This window comes from Agrilus planipennis, unplaced genomic scaffold (genome assembly GCF_000699045.2).
Source record: "Agrilus planipennis isolate EAB-ADULT unplaced genomic scaffold, Apla_2.0 scaffold312, whole genome shotgun sequence".
NCBI lineage: Eukaryota > Metazoa > Arthropoda > Insecta > Coleoptera > Buprestidae > Agrilus > Agrilus planipennis.
In genome coordinates this window covers 57,095-75,062 of record NW_020438997.1, presented here as the reverse complement: position 1 = coordinate 75,062, position 17,968 = coordinate 57,095, and the positions used below count along the sequence as shown (strand labels likewise).

Here is a 17,968-nt window from a genome sequence, read left to right as displayed (position 1 = left end):
CGATGAGGACGTACGACAGACGAAGTTTGAACTTTTCTACTCCAATTAAGCCGATGTGAAGGACGACAATCAAATCGAGTATGAGATTTCAGTATTATACACTGTGCCAAGCAATATCCTAGTCTGTTGTACAAACCCAAGAATATTTCCAACATTTCAATATTTCTAAGCGTTTTGATACTGTTAATCTTAAAAGGTAAATAGGTGTCACTAGCATGCTTCGGTAAAGTAGCGGATTACATACATACGTTCTAACGAACTGCGCATTGTGATGCTCAGTACATTGTTACTGCCTTGTGGAAGGGATTATTGATCGTAACATATCTGCATGATCGGTTATATTTTGCTTATCGTATATGAATCGAATAATTTTATTTAGCCAAGTTATTATTGTAATGGATGTAATCTTGATGTAAGTGAATCTACAATTCATAACTAATATTTCCCTCTAACAAAAAATGAAAAATATTCATACTTACTTATACTACATTTACGTATGTACATCATTTGTATAGGTACTCGTAATGTAGCTAAATTATTTAATGCAACGCCTGCTTGGGCCAGATTTGTGTTTTCACACTTTATCGAAATTCCTACATCACTTTCAGAAATACATTCACAGGGATGCAGAAGCAAAGTATCTTCAGGACAACCATAACGTGGACGTGATGGTATATATCCACCCATTGAAAGTAACGGCAGCACCATAATGAAAAACAGCTTATCCATATTCTACAATAAAATCAATTGAATATAGTCATCACGTAAATATAAGCACAAAATATTATTATTTGACTATCTTTAGTTAATTTTTGATGTTTGAATATGCTGCTTGTGTGAGCCCGATTTTTTATTTTATTTCAATGGATACCCAGTAAGAATGGGCCAAAATATCGTTAGGCACCTATATAGTAACTTGCTTATTTATTTCTGCTTTTGTACATAACAACGCAAATGAATTTAATGGGTTTGAAATTAATTTCTAACAGGTCATAGTACGGAAAACGATCACTTCCCGCACCAGCAACTTAAGTGAAGTTTTTTTTTCTGTCTCCTATAAGGGCGGAAACTAAGTGCAGACTACTGCAGGCATTAATCCACCCCTGATTATATATATTATGTCGTCATAAATTATGAATGTTGCTAGTTATTTCGACCTAAGCCCTTTTCGTGTATTTTCACCGTTCAAATATAATAATATTTGATTATTAGCAGTTTGATTGATAACTGTTATAGCATCAAAAGTAGGTACACGTTTAAAATCACAGCTGAAAATGTCTTGACTTTTATATTCTTTCATCCTTTTCTTCCTTCACCTGCGTTATCTTCTTCTTGTTATTCATTAATTGTGTTTTCTCGTATTTGTTCTTTCATTCTCCCTCCCTTATATGTTCCCCTACTTCATACTTCAAAAATTCTACTGCAGTTTTCATTTTCATCTTTTCTATCTTTGTTTCCTCTCAACTTGTATAACTCAAACTGCTACCACAGCTCAAACAATAAGAACGCATAACTTCCACAAAAAATGACAGCGTGTTGAAATTTTTGCCAATTGAGCTTCATTACTTGTATACAGCTTTAGAAAAAGAAAATCATAGTTTAAAACCTTCAACTGGGAATAACTTCCTGTCTTTAAATAGTAACTATCACACTACCGTCAATCGATTTTTCCTTTCATCAGTCTATGCGGATATTTATTTGAAAAATATTGAATAATTTTGGATTTCTAATAGATAATTTCACAAATTTTCAGTTTTTCATGGGAGCTAAATGGGGATACAGTTCACTAAATCTTATGCATGTTCCTTATATAACATTGTTGCATATAAACGCAAATCTGAATTGGAGTATTCATTATAAGCTTCGTCCACAATCATTTTTGTGACACACAAGTAAATTAACGAAGTATTAGAGATGGTAGTAACTGCGGTAGCTGTCAATTATCTGTGGCACACTTCTGCTATGACAAAGTTAGTGAAATTGTCTATTGTAGATAAAAATAAAAAGTTATTCAAAAATTTATTAATTAATCTATAGAAAACATTCAGATGGATGGAAAAGGGAATCGAATGACAAAATAAACAAAATAAAATACGTAAGGATGTCGTTTGAAAAAAAAATTATTGGTATTTGTTTTTGAACATTCCATTCCTTGTCTGGACCTCCTGTGCAAACTATGGAGCTTAATTTAGGCATGACATTAGGCTTAACACACGACTAAGTAGTAAAAATTTCAACACTAAGTCATTTTTTGTAGAAGTTATGCTTTTTAAATTAATAATTAAATTATCTCAGGATCTATTCATCTTGGGCATACAAGTTGGTTATCAAAATTATCTTAAAATCTTGTTTCATACGAATTCGTCGTAAAAATATACTATTCCATTGTTTAAAATGAAGAAGTTGGTATCAATTTGCAGCAAAACAGGAAATGACCTAATTATTTTAGTTAAAAAGATTATCCTCGATACTACTGCCAAATTTTCAAATCTCTATGATGCTTGCTTTTTATAGAACGTCTAGTACTTATTTTGAAGAACCCTGTGTAGGTAAATGTGTAGAATATAACAAAACAAATAAATTTTACCTCTTTATATTAATAAAGTAAATAATAAATGATATCTCACACATGACTGCCAATGAAATAATATACATATATGAATCAATAGCAAGTATTGGATGGATCACATTTTTACTATCAAACCTTTAGAAGTAAGATATTAATTATTCAAGCTAAATTTCAAAACACAATAATAAGCGTAATTTCTGTCTGATTTTCAAATAGTGTTAGTCTCGAACATAAAAGCAAAACTAATATTTTGTATGAACGCACATACTATTGGTTTATACTTTAAATCTAGATCTTTAGTATCTAGACTGCAGCAAGATAAGGAAAAGTGCTACCTTTAGAAAGGTAGTACCTATTCATTACCTAATAAGCTTATTGATAACATTAGAGCTATAAAAAGACGTATTTTAATGTAATATCACAAGAAATATGTTTACAAATGTGCAATAGCTAAGTAAATTAAGTAAACCTTTACCAACCTCTTTTATTAAAACTGTACTTTTTCACATTATGCCACTAAACAATTTCAGATTGTTCGTAACACTTGTATGTATATTTCGTTGTTATTTATGTCAGACACGGAATTACGCTGAGCGTACCAACCAGTTCTCAAGGCAAGAGACAGTGGAATGAACTTCAACTTTCTCCTTCCAGGTTTTGACGTACATACTAACATTGACTGGACATTTTACCTACATACTATACTTTACTGCAAGAAAGTAAACAATGAATACCTGTAGGTAATTATGTATAATTTGTGTATGACTCAACTGAAACAAACGAATTTGTTTCTGTTTAATTATTGTTTTTTGTTTTCAATAAATCGATTTTACTAACCGAATAAAGGGTGTAAATTATAAATTACAACTTATTGTTAACACTTACCGCCTGAATTAATACCTGTACTGCAATTACACTGTATCGCTCTTCAACTGCGATTAATTTTGTCATATCAACCTGCATATTTAAGAAATTAGTAGTTAGTTTTTTAAAAATTTTGTAAATGAAAGAATTATATTAATACGTGAAAGGCGAAGTTTGTCCAGTTTTTTTTATTGTAAAAGGAAGAGAATGAAACCTAAATCATTAAATACTGTGCATAATGTTGCTATTAGGCTTGTATAAAAATACAATCGTTCAAGAATCGGACACGGGCCCTCCACCCGAACATAAACGAATACCTACAAATTGTTCCAATTTTAATAATTTTGCGTTAGTAATTGTGTCAGAATTAGAAACAGAGATTAATTATATGCGTGGAATACATAACTTTTTATTAGAAAGCAACTTGATCGAGTTTTTAAACCCTAAAATGGATAAACACATGTCAGCTTCCTATTGACGAATTTTAAATGATCAATTTGAATGATTCACTGGTTGACTGTCAATTTCTAGTAAAATTGGATTAAAATTTTCTCTCTCTTTGGATGGCACTAAAATTAAGTTAAAAAGTTAAGTGACTAGAAGTGAACAATTTTTCATTTAATGAAAAATTACATTAATTAATCTATTAATCTATTTATTTATTTTAGCAGTTCTACGAGAACAAATTTCTCTTACACTTTTATTTTTACACTTATGCAGTATATAGGTACTGTATGACAGTCGCTTAAATAAGTTTCGTGTAATGGACAAAATAGCCAAAATTAATAGTTTAGTAATAAATGTACAACTTACTGGGTATGCAAAAAGAATTATACATATGCAAATTTCTATAATTTATTTGTAAAACTTTTCTTATTTTAATTCCTATTTCAATGAAAGAAATGTCATTGAGCTTATCTACAAATGAGCAAAGACAGGAGCTTCTGCTGAGACCATGTCTTTTTATGTGTCATTCTAAAAGTCCATGTAATACTCTGATTGTTTAATAAAATGCATAGCGATTGAGTATAGATGGAACTGTTAGAGCTACAGAGATAATTTTAAATATTAGCGGAAAATCGTTCATTTTCATGAAAGAACTAATCGAGAAAATCTTCATATCTAAGGATAATTTTGAGTAATCGTGATCAAATTGAGGCATTGGGTTATTGCCTTTGTAAGTCATAGCTCTGATGAATCTGTGCTGGATTTTTTCTAACATGCGAATATGTGTTCACGATGTGTTTAAGTTTGAAAGATCTACTGCCGAGCGTAGTACCACAGTATAAACTATATATATATATATGTAAAATCAAATTTAGGAGTTATCCAAGAGCACCTATAGATAGCGATCATAACTTAGTAGTTATGAAGACCAATCTTAAATTGAAAGATCTAAGAGAGGTAAGGTAGAAGACGTATTGACTTAATTAAAAATTCTGAAAAAGAGGGAAGGTAGGAGACGTCATGACCTAGAAAAGCTAAAATGTAACGAAACGCGTGATAGGCTAGATACAAGGACAGACGAAATTCTAACGGCGGCGGGAGAAACCAATAACAGGGACCTAGAGACAGAAAGAAACTGCATTAAAACGTGCCTAAATTCAGCAGCCACAGACATATTTAAACGAAACGAAAGTAGGAACCCCTGGACAACAAATGAGATTGTAGGATTAATAGAAGAAAGGCGGTAAAGCAAAAACCGGACAAACGTAGAATTGCAGAAAAGATATAAGGCTATATAGTGGGAAATAATTAGGAAGTGTACGGCAGCTAAGGAACAGTGGATTGATAGGATGTGTAAAAATGTAGAGGAATAGTTTGAAGTAGGTAAAACCGATGAGGCTTATAATGTAATAAAATAATTTTAGAGATCTGGAGTACAGTAGTAATAATATAAGAAACGAGGCAAGGGTCATTTTGATAGAAAATGAGGAAAAGGCAGATAGGAGGAAGGAATACTTAGAGCACCTATACGCAGGCCATGAGGAGATATATTAGAGAAGGAAGATAGTGTGGAGATATGTGAGGTAGGTTATTCCATAATGAGAGAAGAGTTCGATGTAGCATTAAAAAACATAAAGAATAATAAGGCGCCCGGTGTAGATGGGATACAGGAGGAAATTCTAAAATAGTTAGTCACATTTACTAGACGGGGAATGTTCTAGAGGATTATAAACAGAACGTGGTAGTAACAATATCTACCTACAAAAAGAGGCGCGAATAGATTAATTAGCTTATCTTTCCATTCATCAAAAATCTTAAATAAAATTGTACAGAGGGGAATGAAAAAAAGGACGGAATGAATTATTATTAATGAATGTTCAATGGGACAAGATGTTAAATATATGTAACCTCTGGTTAGTACTGCTACCTTGGGGATAATTGTTAAGCTTAGTATAAATAATCATAGATATAACTTCATTTTGATTTGGTCAAGTTGACCGTGTTTATGTTGTTTTTTAATGTTTTATTTGTGTCAAGAACTCTTGTTTGGTTGAGAAAGAACGTGTAATTTAATTCTTTTATTCAGAATAAAATCACGTATAAAACAATCTTAGAAATTAAATTACAAGATTCCAATAAACAAGAAGATGAACCAGATTTTCGTTCAAGTTGTGAAGAAAGATGACAAGGATTTTACGATCCAGAATATTTCTACGGATAAAAAAATTTGGTATTTATTACCAAATGAACACAAGGACCTAAAACTCCACACAGTGTTGTCAAGTAAGAAACCTATAATTAATGCAACAACCGCAATTAAAGACATAAACTGTTATAGAACTATAGCTATTAAAATGGATGACGAAATTCGCAACACATATTTTGATGACTCGAATAATGTGTGTTTCAAAGAATTACCCTTAGAAGAATATGTTCCTTTGGCTCCGACGGGGTCTCGGATTGTTGAACCTTCACCACTAGAATTAGAAGATCGAATTAAACGTTTAGAGCGTCAGCTAAAACTGAACGCTACTCCTCATGGCATAGAATTGCAACAAATCGAAAAAAAATTTGTATTAGAAAAATTCGATAGGAAACAAAACAACCCCACAGAGTGGTTGCATAGATTTGAAGAAGAGTGTAACCGAAACCAGAAAATCACGGATAGTCTTAAGATTCAGGCTTTAAATTTTTATTTAATTGGACCAGCAAAAGACTGGTATGATACTATTATAAGGAAAATAGGGCTATTTGCTTCTTGGACAAGTTGGAAGGATTCTTTTTTAAATGTTTTTGTTGATAAGGGTTGGTCCATCGTTAAAAAGGCTTTTAATTTTAAATTTTTAGGCGGGTCTTTAGTTGACTATGCGCTGGCAAAGGAAAAGCTATGTCTTGACGTTGAACCTAACGGCAGCGAAATATCTCGCATTAACCTAATAGTAGTTGGTTTACCTAGTGAGGCTCAAGAGAAGCTTGATAGGGAACTGATTACCTCACTCGATGAACTCTATACAGAACTCCGAAAATTGGAAGGCACATTCCAGAGAAAAAAAACAGAGAACCCTTCCAGACCAAGGTTGAACGATACGCATACAGCTATGTTGAACAAAAGACTTGAGTCCCAGCCGAAAAATGAATCCCAACGGAAACCATGTTCGTTTTGTGCTTCTCTTGGTTTTAAAAATCGATACCATTCGGTAGCTGAATGCCGTACCAAGCAGTCCACTAACGAAAAACTAAAAACAAATATGATAGAAAATTCTCCCGACGTGGAAATACTAAAAATTGATCTTGATAAAAATTTAAACTAAGTGACCGGGCAAAATTAAATCCGTTGATAAAATTGAACGTTGTTCTTAACGACGATTTAAAGGTCAGAGCTATATACGATTCTGGCTCAAACGTTACGCTTATTAACCAACGAATTGCTGATTTGCTAAAGTTGAGATTGATAGAAAATAAGAGTTTATTAAAAACTATCAACGGATGTAATTTTACTTCAGCCCGGGCTATAATAAAACTTCGCATTGGACACATTACTGACTACTTAACAACTTATGTTGTGAAAAACGATAATTTCTCATATGATCTGTTACTAGGTATTGATGCTATTAAGACATTTAAATTAATTCAAAATGAAAATTTGGAAATTTTCCAACGCACTAATAGCAAACAAACCCTTGATTTTCAGGAAGACCGAGCCCCTAGTGCTCAGACAATTTCTGCTGAACAATCAAACTGTAAATATTTTTCTCGATCAAGTTATGATCAGAGTTTCAATTATGATGACGTTTTTAATGATTATGTTGATGTTAATTTCAATGAAAATTTGAATGTAGGTGATTTTAAAGCTGAATTAGACCACATTGATGACAATGGGCACAAACAAATGATTTTGCATCTTATTCACAAATATAGACATATGTTTGCCCAGGATAAATTTGATATTGGGAAAGTTCGATCGAAGGAAGCTGAGATCAAACTGTTAAGAGATGAATACGTCACCTCTCGTCCATATAAGTGTTCAATTCCGGACGACAAAGAAATTAGAACTCAGATAAAAGCACTCTTGCAAGCCGGAATCATTGAAGAGTCAGATTCTCCATTTGCTTCGCCTGTAACTCTGGCGTACAAGAAAGATGAAAATAGAAGGTCCCGGTTATGCATTGATTTCAGAAAACTAAACAAACTAGTTGTTCCAGAATGTTTCCCCTTTCCTACGATACAAGATGTTATAGACAAAGTGGCCAATTGTGAATATTTCACAGTTTTAGATATAAATTCAGCTTTTTGGTGCGTTCCTTTGAAATTGGAGGATAGGGATAAAACTTCCTTTGTTACCAAATATGGAAAATTTATGTTCCGGGTTCTTCCTTTCGGCCTGAAAAACGCTCCAGCAACATTTCAGAGAATATTGTCAAATATTATTCGCAGAAACAATTTAGATACATTCTGTGTGAACTACATAGATGATATTTTGATTTTTTCCCGTACTTGGGAGGACCACCTGCAACATATAGAACAATTCCTACATGTCACTAATGGTGAAGGTTTCAAATTAAAGCTTATGAAATGCTTATTCGCAGCTAAATCAGTGAAGTATCTAGGTCACGTGATATCAAAGAATAAAGTTTCACCATCAAAACCAAATCTAATTTCAATTCAAAAGCTTCAAAGACCTTCGGATAAATCCGGTGTACGGAGTATTCTTGGTTCAATAAATTTTTATCTCAGGTACATTGAAAATAGCACCCAGAAACTAGAACCACTACACCGGCTATTGAGGAAAGGAGTCAAGTTCGAATGGTCCACTGATTGTGAGAAAGCTTTTAATTTGGTAAAGGATTACTTATGTTCGACACCTATACTGGCAATATACGATTTTGAGAAACCTGTATTCATAGAGACTGATGCCAGCTACAAGGGTATTGGAGCTACACTCAAACAGCCGCAAGACGACGGAGTACTGCATCCTGTAGCATATTATTCGCGTAAACTCTCCAATAAAGAAAAACGGTTGGACATAATTCATCTAGAATGTAAAGCAATTAAGGATGCCATCAAATTTTGGCAGTACTATCTGATTGGACGTAGTTTTACTGTTTGTACCGACCACAAACCCCTAGAAAATTTAAAAACCAAGGCAAGGACTGACGAAATTCTAGGAGACCTAATCCTTTATTTGTCCCAGTTCAATTTTAACATTATATATAAAAAAGGGAAGGACAATGTCCTTGCAGATTTATTATCGAGAAACCCCGTTCTTGAATATTTTGAGAACGAAGACGCTATCCAAATTGTAAATTTAATAGACCTATCTGCAATATTAAACGACCAAGCCGAACATTTTTCTGAATTGAGAATAGCTAAACAGACGGAGTGTAAACAGGGCATGATACTAAAAAAATTAAGAGAAAAATTGAGAATTTTCGTTTCACCGGCGTTTGGAAACGAAATAATTCAAACCGTTCATCAACATTTTGGCCATATCGGCGCGTCGCAAATGATCGCCACGATTAGACCTCATTACTATTTCAAGGGTCTCGATAAGGCTGTTCATGATTTCTGCAAGAACTGCAAAGTTTGTATAGAAAACAAAGTACGGCGTAGTCGGACTATTGGTCTCCTCTCAAAATTTGGTCCTGCAACGAAACCTTTCGAAATAATGTCTCTGGATAGTGTTGGCGATTTTAAAGGCAATCGTTCTACGAAACGATACATGCATATTTTGGTGGACCATTTTACCAGATATGCCTGGATCACAACGTCAAAAACTCAAACTGCCCAAGATTTTATAAATTTAATTAATCCTATAGCAGAAAAAAATGCCATCTCAATTCTATTAGCAGACCAATATACGGGTATAAATTCAACTGATTTCAAGAACTACTTAGAAAAGACATGAATTCCAATAGTTTTTACGTGCATTGACCATCCAGAATCGAATGGGCTCAACGAACGGCTTAATCAGACGTTAGTAAATCGTCTCCGTAGTAAGATGAACGATAATAATACCAAATCATGGTCTACGCTTGCGGAAACATGTGTCAATGAGTATAATGATACTATTCATTCCTCAACGCGCTTTGCACCATCATATCTATTATTATTGGGTAGGCGAATCTCGATATCACCGTTTCAAGAAGACCAACAAACATCGCTCGAAGAAGACCGTCAAGTTGCTTTCAGGAACTCTATGAAAAGCTTCCAACAGAATAAACTTCGTGTAGATAAGAATAGACGTCAGTACACCTTCAATGTTGTTGATTTGGTCTACATCGAGAGAGGCAACAAAATGAATCGAAATAAGCTAGATCCAGTTAGAGTTGGCCCATTTTCTATCACACGACAGATTTCCTCGTCATTTTACGAAGTCGCTAGTGGCATGATTTCAAACTTCTTTCAAGCTGCTCCCCTTTTTTCCGCAGGGAGCATCTTGAGGGGGGGGAGGTGTAACCTCTGGTTAGTACTGCTACCTTGGGGATAGTTGTTAAGCTTAGTATAAATAATCTTAGATATAACTTCATTTTGATTTGGTCAAGTTGACCGTGTTTATGTTGTTTTTTAATGTTTTATTTGTGTCAAGAACTCTTGTTTGGTTGAGAAAGAACGTGTAATTTAATTCTTTTATTCAGAATAAAATCACGTATAAAACAATCTTAGATATATTTAAAAATATAGGGATGAGTTACAAAGATAGAAGAGTGATTAGTTTGTATAATGAGCAACAGGCAGTTATAGAGCTAGGGCTGCAACGTAGAGAAGTAATTATTAGGAATGGAGTCAGACAGCGATTCACACTGTCACTGCTACTTTTTAATCCATACATCGAAGACGCGATTAACATTATTAGAGACGGGATAACTGTAGGGATAGATATAAAGGGGCAAGATTAGTATGCTTAGATCTGCAGCTGATATTGCAATTTAGCAAGGATGAGTTAGAGATAGCTTTAAATAAAATGCTAGTGGTATTGACAAAACAGTTCTGTATGAAAATAAATAAAAGTAAAACAAAATAGTATGCAAGGGAAGAAAAAGTAAGGAAAGAGCTAATCTAATGATAGGTGACGAAAAATTATAAGAAGTGGCCGATTTTAGGTATCTAGGTAGTCAGATAAGTCAGGACGGAAGGAACGGTAGGGATATAGTGTAGAGGATAGCGCAGGGTCGATTCGCCTTCAATAAAAGGAAGTCACTTCTATGCTTGCGAACGGTTAATTTAGAAATTTGGAAAAGGTTGTTAAAAGTGTATGTTTGGAACATAAAGCTGTACGAAAAAAAAAGATTAGAAACGTTCGAAATGTGATGTTACAGGCGAATGATGAGGACACCGTGGATAGAGAAGGTTAGAAATGAATAGGCATTAGGAAGAGTAGGAGAATAGAGGACTCTATGGAAGTCAATAAGAAATAGGCGAGATAGGTTAGTAGGACACCTTCTCAGACCTGAAGGTCTAGTCAGAGACGTATTAGCGGCAGAAAGGGAGGTAGGGGGGGTAGAGGTAGAGCTAGATTAGATTAGTGTTCACAAATCTATGGGTTGTTCTAGTTTTAGGAGAATGCGAAGATTAGCTCAGGATAGGAAAGAGTGGAGGTGCGTGTTCAACCAGTTTTAGGACTGACGACCTTGTGATGATGATCATGATGACAATGTAAAGTTAATCTTCCTTCTACAAGACTAAATTATACAAATCGGTACTTTCTTTTGTTTATCATTTCTTTACATCTCACCCTTGCCTTTTCTTCTTTGCACGTTGCCATTCTATCCCACTTATTCAGCTGAACTTGATCTAGATTTGGCTCTTTTAACGCTTGTTATCTTTGTCTATCATATCTATTTTTAAATCCAATTTTCAATATTCTCCATATTTCTTTTCATCATCATGCCGATCTTATCTATCGACTGGGCAAGATGGATGAGAAAGGCCTGTTGAGTATTTATTTGCGTCACCAAAAATATCCATGTTTGATGGAAATCTGCTGTAGGTTTCACCAGTTGTTTATACTGTTGCTAAAGAATTACAAAACAAATTAAGTCTTATCTCGTTTATTTCTTCTACGTATACAATCACTACTCAATAGATGAATTTACTTACTCTAATTTTATTTCATTTGTTGCATAAGAAAAATACACTGCAAAGTTTTTTTAAAAAAGCGCGGTCAAAAATGATATACGTCCAATTTTGTTACTCGGGGGTTTTGAAGATTGCTGAACGCAAACATGCAGTCGGCTACGGCATACAATGAAAGTATGGATGAAAACTATTTATAAAAGGTTTTCTAAAACAATTATTTTTAAAAATGTATTTATATCAAAATGTCTTTTGCGATAACGGCATCCAGACCGTATAACCGATGTAATTCTGGCACCCGCTTTTGTATGTCACAAAGTATTCCATTAAAAATGATACATACCAATTCTCCAGCCATCGAACTTCGCATGTGCCAATTTTTGTGTGGGTGCCACTTTCACATTCCGTGCAGTTTGCGGGTAAGGGGAAACACTAGGTATACAGTGATAACTAAACTCCAGAGAACAATACGAGAAACAGACAACCCTCATATCATCCTATATTCTTATCAGAAGTGGCACCATGCGTTTGGCAACATCGAAGTTCAAACTGCGGGTGCTCAAGTGAAAATGAGTGCTAGAAGCAAACGGTTGGTTGCAATAGCTGGTAAAGGTAAATTTAGTATATAAAAAATTAACGCTTTTAATAGAAGGGGTGTTTTATCGCGGAACTGAGTCCAAAGGAAATTAACTGTTGAAAAATACAACGAAGATGTTAAACGAATCTCAACTTTTCTATTTAAAAATACGTAAAACAAGACATCTACTCCATTACATGTTACTCTTACTATATACTATTACTGACTAAAAAACTAAAAACACCAAATGTTACTTCTTCATTTTTCCACCATTATAGGTAGACTAGACAAAACAAAAAATACAATGCTTGGGTAAGACATCAGCAGTCCTCAGCTCGGCACTTTGCCTTTGATCTCAACACCGCTCGTTTTCAAAAAAACAAGATACAACATGCAAAAAAATATACCTAAATCATTACAAATTCAACATCCTCCCCACCACACGAACAATTCCATCTTTGCCTGGAATCACATCCGTAACCCTAGCCAATGACCACTCAAGTCTCTTTGGGTTATCACTTCCTATTAACACGATATCTCCTACACTAATCTTATCAGCATTTTTTACATTTGCTTTTTGTTTTACTAACATTCCTAAATATTCACTACTAAATCTGCTTTCAACTTTTGCCTATACGCATGCCTTTTATTTATTTTGTTTGTTTCAATAATATTCCAATAAGTCCAAAACCCCTATGTCTTTTATTTCCTGTATGAAATCCGATGGAGCCAAGGGTTTGAACTCAGTCTCATGAATGTTATCGGTCTTGAATCAATTATAGTCTCACAATAGTCTAAAACAGTTGATATTTCCTCATAATCCAGACTTGTTCTTCTAAGGGTCCGACGTAATAATTTTTTCAGAATTCCTATACGGTGATCCCAAAATCCTCCCCACCACGCCGCAATGGGAAGATTAAATCGCCATTTAATCTGGTTAATTCGTTATTAAGTCCCTTGAAATTTGTACCGTTATCGCCTGCCCCTTCTAGTTATAAATCGTCTAAGTGCCATGAGTACTGCCGCTATATTCAGAGAATTTACTAACTCCAAGTGCACGGCTCTAAAAACTGCACAGGTGCAAATGCATATCGAAGCCTTTTCTTTTACCGCGATTTAAGGGTGGCGGTGCCGGAACCGATTTTAAAGGTTGAGTCTCATAGCTACGACATACTATAGATTTTCTAATTAAGGATCTAATTATTCGCCTACCCACTAATATCCAGTACTTTTCTCTTGGTGAATTTAATTTAATCAGTACACCAGCATGATTTAAATTCTCATGTTCGTCTCTTACAATCAAAACATGATACTAATATTATTGGGTAGAATATACGGACATTTGAAATTAAACGAATCTTCTCTGAGTACAATTTTTGTTTTTACGCGAACTAAACCATCTTCATCCGTAAATAACATAAACTGTTTATTGGTTCTATTCTCAAAATCTGTTAAATTTTCTTGGCACATTTTTAATACGCTTTTCTCTGCGGCCATAATTTCCGCACAGCCTAGACTGTCTTCATGTAATTTACCTGAACTATTCCTACAATTGTTTATAAATCTTTTTATCCATGCAACTATACGTAAAACCTTAGAATAATTCGAAAACTTTTCCAAAACTTTTAATAATTTAGGCTCAGCTGATATTGCAACTAAACAACTACTGTTGCCATGCTTTGCACTCTTTTTCAATTCAGATTGTATTTCTTCCTCATTATACAATAGATCGACGTTACTATTCGGCCAATCCTCAGAATCTCTATATAACCATTCCGGCCCATCCCACCAATGCGATGATAATAAACGCTCTACAGTACACCCTCTCGAAGGAAGGTCAGCGGGATTCAAATTACCCGGAACATGCCGCCAAGATTTAGGATCTGAGATTTCGCGGATTTCTTTTACACGATTATGAACAAATGTACTCCAGTTGTGTTCACGATGTATCCACGCTATTACCGTCGATGAATCTGACCAAAAATGAAGATTTACAAATTTTGTATTTAACATTCTTGTCGTAGCGTCAGCCAATCTCGCTCCAACGTTTGCCGCCAATAATTCTAAACGTGGTATACTATTACGTACATTTTCCTTACTTTTCATAGGAGAAACTCGCGATTTAGCTTGTACGAATCTAACTTTGACTCCTTCACTATCTTTTATGCGAATAAAAATAACAGCCGCGTATGCCGATTTACTTGCATCGCAAAATGTATGCAAACTAATTTCATCGTGCGAATCCGTTCCTCCGATGAGACAACGCGGTATCTCTACTTTATTTAATTCAATAATTCCCTCGTACCATTTTATAAAGCGAGTTTTAATTTCAGTACCGACGTCGTCATCCCACGTGAGATTTCTTGCCCATACTTCTTGCAATAATATCCGCGGACCAAGTGTTACGGGACAAACAAAACCCAACGGATCAAAAATACGATGTACGCAAGACAAAATATCTCTTTTAGTTATTTTCTGTAAATCTAAATTTTCTAAATTTTCAACATTTAAAGATAATACATCTCGTTTCTTATCCCACATAATGCCTAAAACCGGAGTGATACTCTCTGTGGAAACATCACCATTATATTCCCAACCGCGAAGATCAAAACCTGCAAGCTCCATCGATTTCCTCGCCTGATACATAAATTCATTTAATTGAGTAGTCGAGTTTACACTGGTTACACAATTATCAACATAGAAATCATTTAACAATTTTTCAATATTACTACGAGTAAAAATCGATTTACAGTCATTCTGTAATGACTCAAGAATACCCTTCAAATGTAATTCAATTACTGCGCCTAACATAAATGGGCTGGAACATATACCAAATACAACCCTACAATGACGTAGTACAATTAAATTATTTTGATCATCATACCAAAAAAATCTTAGAAAATTTCGATCTTTAGGATCAATACTGATCTGTAAGAAAGCTCTTTTAATATCTGCTATTACACCTATATTACCTTCCCGGAATCTCAATAAAATAGAAGGCAGTTGCTCGATGAGATTGGGTCCCTTTTGTAAGCATTCGTTCAGACTAGGCGAAGGAGGCTGTTTGGCAGAGGCATCAAAAACGGGTCGAATTACAGTTGTACTACGTTCCTTAACAACATGACGGTGTGGTAGATAGTGTCCCCAAATGTCCATCTCCTTGTCTAACACACGTTCGATGATTCCTTCGGCTAACCATTCTTTGAATACCGCGTCGTAGGCTTCATATCTTCCTTCGATCCTAAGCTTCTTCGTAGTAGTTTGTAGACGTTTAATAGCAACACTTTTATTGTCGGACAGCGGGGGGTGGTTTTCCGACCATGGTAACTGTACTTCATATCGATTTTCACTGTTGATAGAAACGGTTTCCAAGAATTCTCTGTACATCACTTCTTCTTGTTGTTTAAAAGTCCTATACGTCATAGGATCTCTTATACCTAACACATCTAGAGACCACAAATCTTTCAAATCGCAATTTTTAACGTACAACGATATCGCGGCGACAGTAGAGTTTTCCCGTACATTTTCTTTTCTTACTGCGCCCATAATGGTCCAACCTAACAACGTTTCGAACGCTACTAAACCACTCTTCAGTTCTTTACGACAACCGGTCAATATTTTTCCCGCAACATCGGCGCCGATAAGAATCGATATTGGATCGTCACAGTCCCATACATCCGTTAATCTTATATTAAATTCGTTTAGTTCGTGAAGCCACTTTTTATTCTCAATAGGTTCTATACGACCACAAATGACCTCTTGGTCCAGCGCGACGAAATTACACGCAAAATCGCTCTCTAAACTTTGCATTCGTACGCGATATTCTTTGTGTGCGACAACTTCCGACTGCCCGCCACCGAAAAGCATATGACTTAATCTTTGTTCACCCACCGATTGGTAACCCAATTTTTCGATTATATCTTTCGTCACGTAAGATCTTTGTGATCCACTATCAATCAACACGCGCGCAATCAGTTCTCTATTATCGCTGTAAATTTTTACTTTTAATGTTTGCAGGAACACCATTTTGTTATTGGAAATGCTCGCGATACAATTCAACTCTTTCCGCACTGGCGCGGAAGTATCTGCGCTCGCAATTTCATCCCTTTGTTCTCTTGGTTTCTCATCTGGACACATCAAATTTACGTGTCTTCGTTCACATCGCGAACATTTTACGCGGACTCGACAAGTTTTGAAACCATGCCCGATTTTAAGACACTTAAAACACGCACGCGCTCTCTTCACACACTCTTGTTTACCCGATAAACTCATTCTTTTAGCTTTATTGCAACCCTCACTCTCGTGATCTTTGGCGTCGCAAAATATACAGGTGTGGTCTTTTCCTTTGGTCATTAACAAACCCATCGCGCTCGGAATATTTCTATTAAATTTATACGGCTTAGATTTCTTAATATCAGATTCGTGCCCAGTATCTAAATTAAAACCTTGTAACGCCAACGAAATTCGCAACTCACTTTGTACCTCCCTCTCGATAAATTCTATAAGACGGGTGAGTCTGTCTTTGGATCGCGGTTTTCCATCTTCCGCGTCCGAATTGTGTTTTCCAGCGTCACTGCGTTGCCACGCGCGTAATAAGTCCTCCGGCAAGGAAGATTCTACTAACGGGTACAACATCGCCGCGCACTTGTCCGTGGTAACTCCTAATGTTTCCAGGGCCCTCAAATGAGATTCCAATCTATCATACAAGCTTGCAAGTGAAATATTACCACGTCCTTTAATAGCATTTTGCAGCACAAGTTGCAACAATTCACGCACGTAAACTTCAATCAAAAGTTCGTCTTGACCGAACCTACTCTTTAAACTTCTTATTACTTTATCATAATTGCTTCCAGTTGGTGGGTAACTTTTAACTAACTCCGCTGCTCTTGAGTCCGGCACAACCGCTTGTTTCAAATACTGGAACTTGTCTTCATTGCACATATTTTTGTCCTCATGGATTTTCTTGAAACAACTCCAAAAAGACAGCCACTCACGAATGTCTCCGTTAAACTTAACAATTTCTATCGACGGCAACTTATAAGATCTCTTGTTTTCACCGTTAGAAGAAGAACCCGACGGGACCGCACAATCAACCAAATTTTGCACTAAATTACTATCACCCATGGTACGTTCGGTGAACAAGTATTTGGCTGTTAAAAACCTATGCTTGTACTCATCTGCTTCATCGTACTCCTTTTGTAACTCAGTCTCGGTAGCGGTCTCTAATATGGCCTCAATTATAGAATCTTGACAATAATTTAAATCGGTTAACTTATCTTCCAAAGTACAAAACGCGACTCTCAAACTTGCAATTGTAGATTCTGCATTGTCCAACATCACTTGTAATGAATTCAGGGCCTTCGTAAAACCAATTCTTAACACAGTTCTTTTCTTCTTCAACGGTTCCATTTTTCTCGTTTTAATACAACACCCAAAAA

General features: G+C 35.2%; 2 protein-coding genes across 3 annotated transcripts in view; both read right to left on the bottom strand.

The window, feature by feature from the left end:
- LOC108742466 (toll-like receptor 7) overlaps positions 1 to 3,242 on the bottom strand; it is a 64,221-nt gene extending 60,979 nt beyond the window's left edge. Inside the window, exons 1-2 of one of the 2 annotated variants that reach the window (XM_018477694.1) lie at positions 3,049 to 3,242; positions 480 to 732 (exon numbers count right to left, since the gene is read on the bottom strand). In XM_018477694.1, coding sequence (XP_018333196.1) covers positions 480 to 729 — 250 coding nt within the window. In that variant the 5' untranslated portion in view covers positions 730 to 732; positions 3,049 to 3,242. Of the gene's footprint in view, positions 1 to 248; positions 367 to 479; positions 733 to 3,048 lie in introns of those variants that run through there. The other variant, XM_025975782.1, reaches the window with a different exon arrangement.
- A 9,703-nt stretch (positions 3,243 to 12,945) lies between these two features.
- Positions 12,946 to 17,939, bottom strand: LOC112904800. The gene is made up of 2 exons (XM_025975783.1): positions 15,503 to 17,939; positions 12,946 to 12,992 (listed from the first exon to the last, which is right to left on the bottom strand). The coding sequence occupies exons 1-2, from the start codon at positions 17,937 to 17,939 to the stop codon at positions 12,946 to 12,948; spliced, it is 2,484 nt and encodes an 827-aa protein (XP_025831568.1).
- Positions 17,940 to 17,968: the final 29 nt, after the last annotated feature.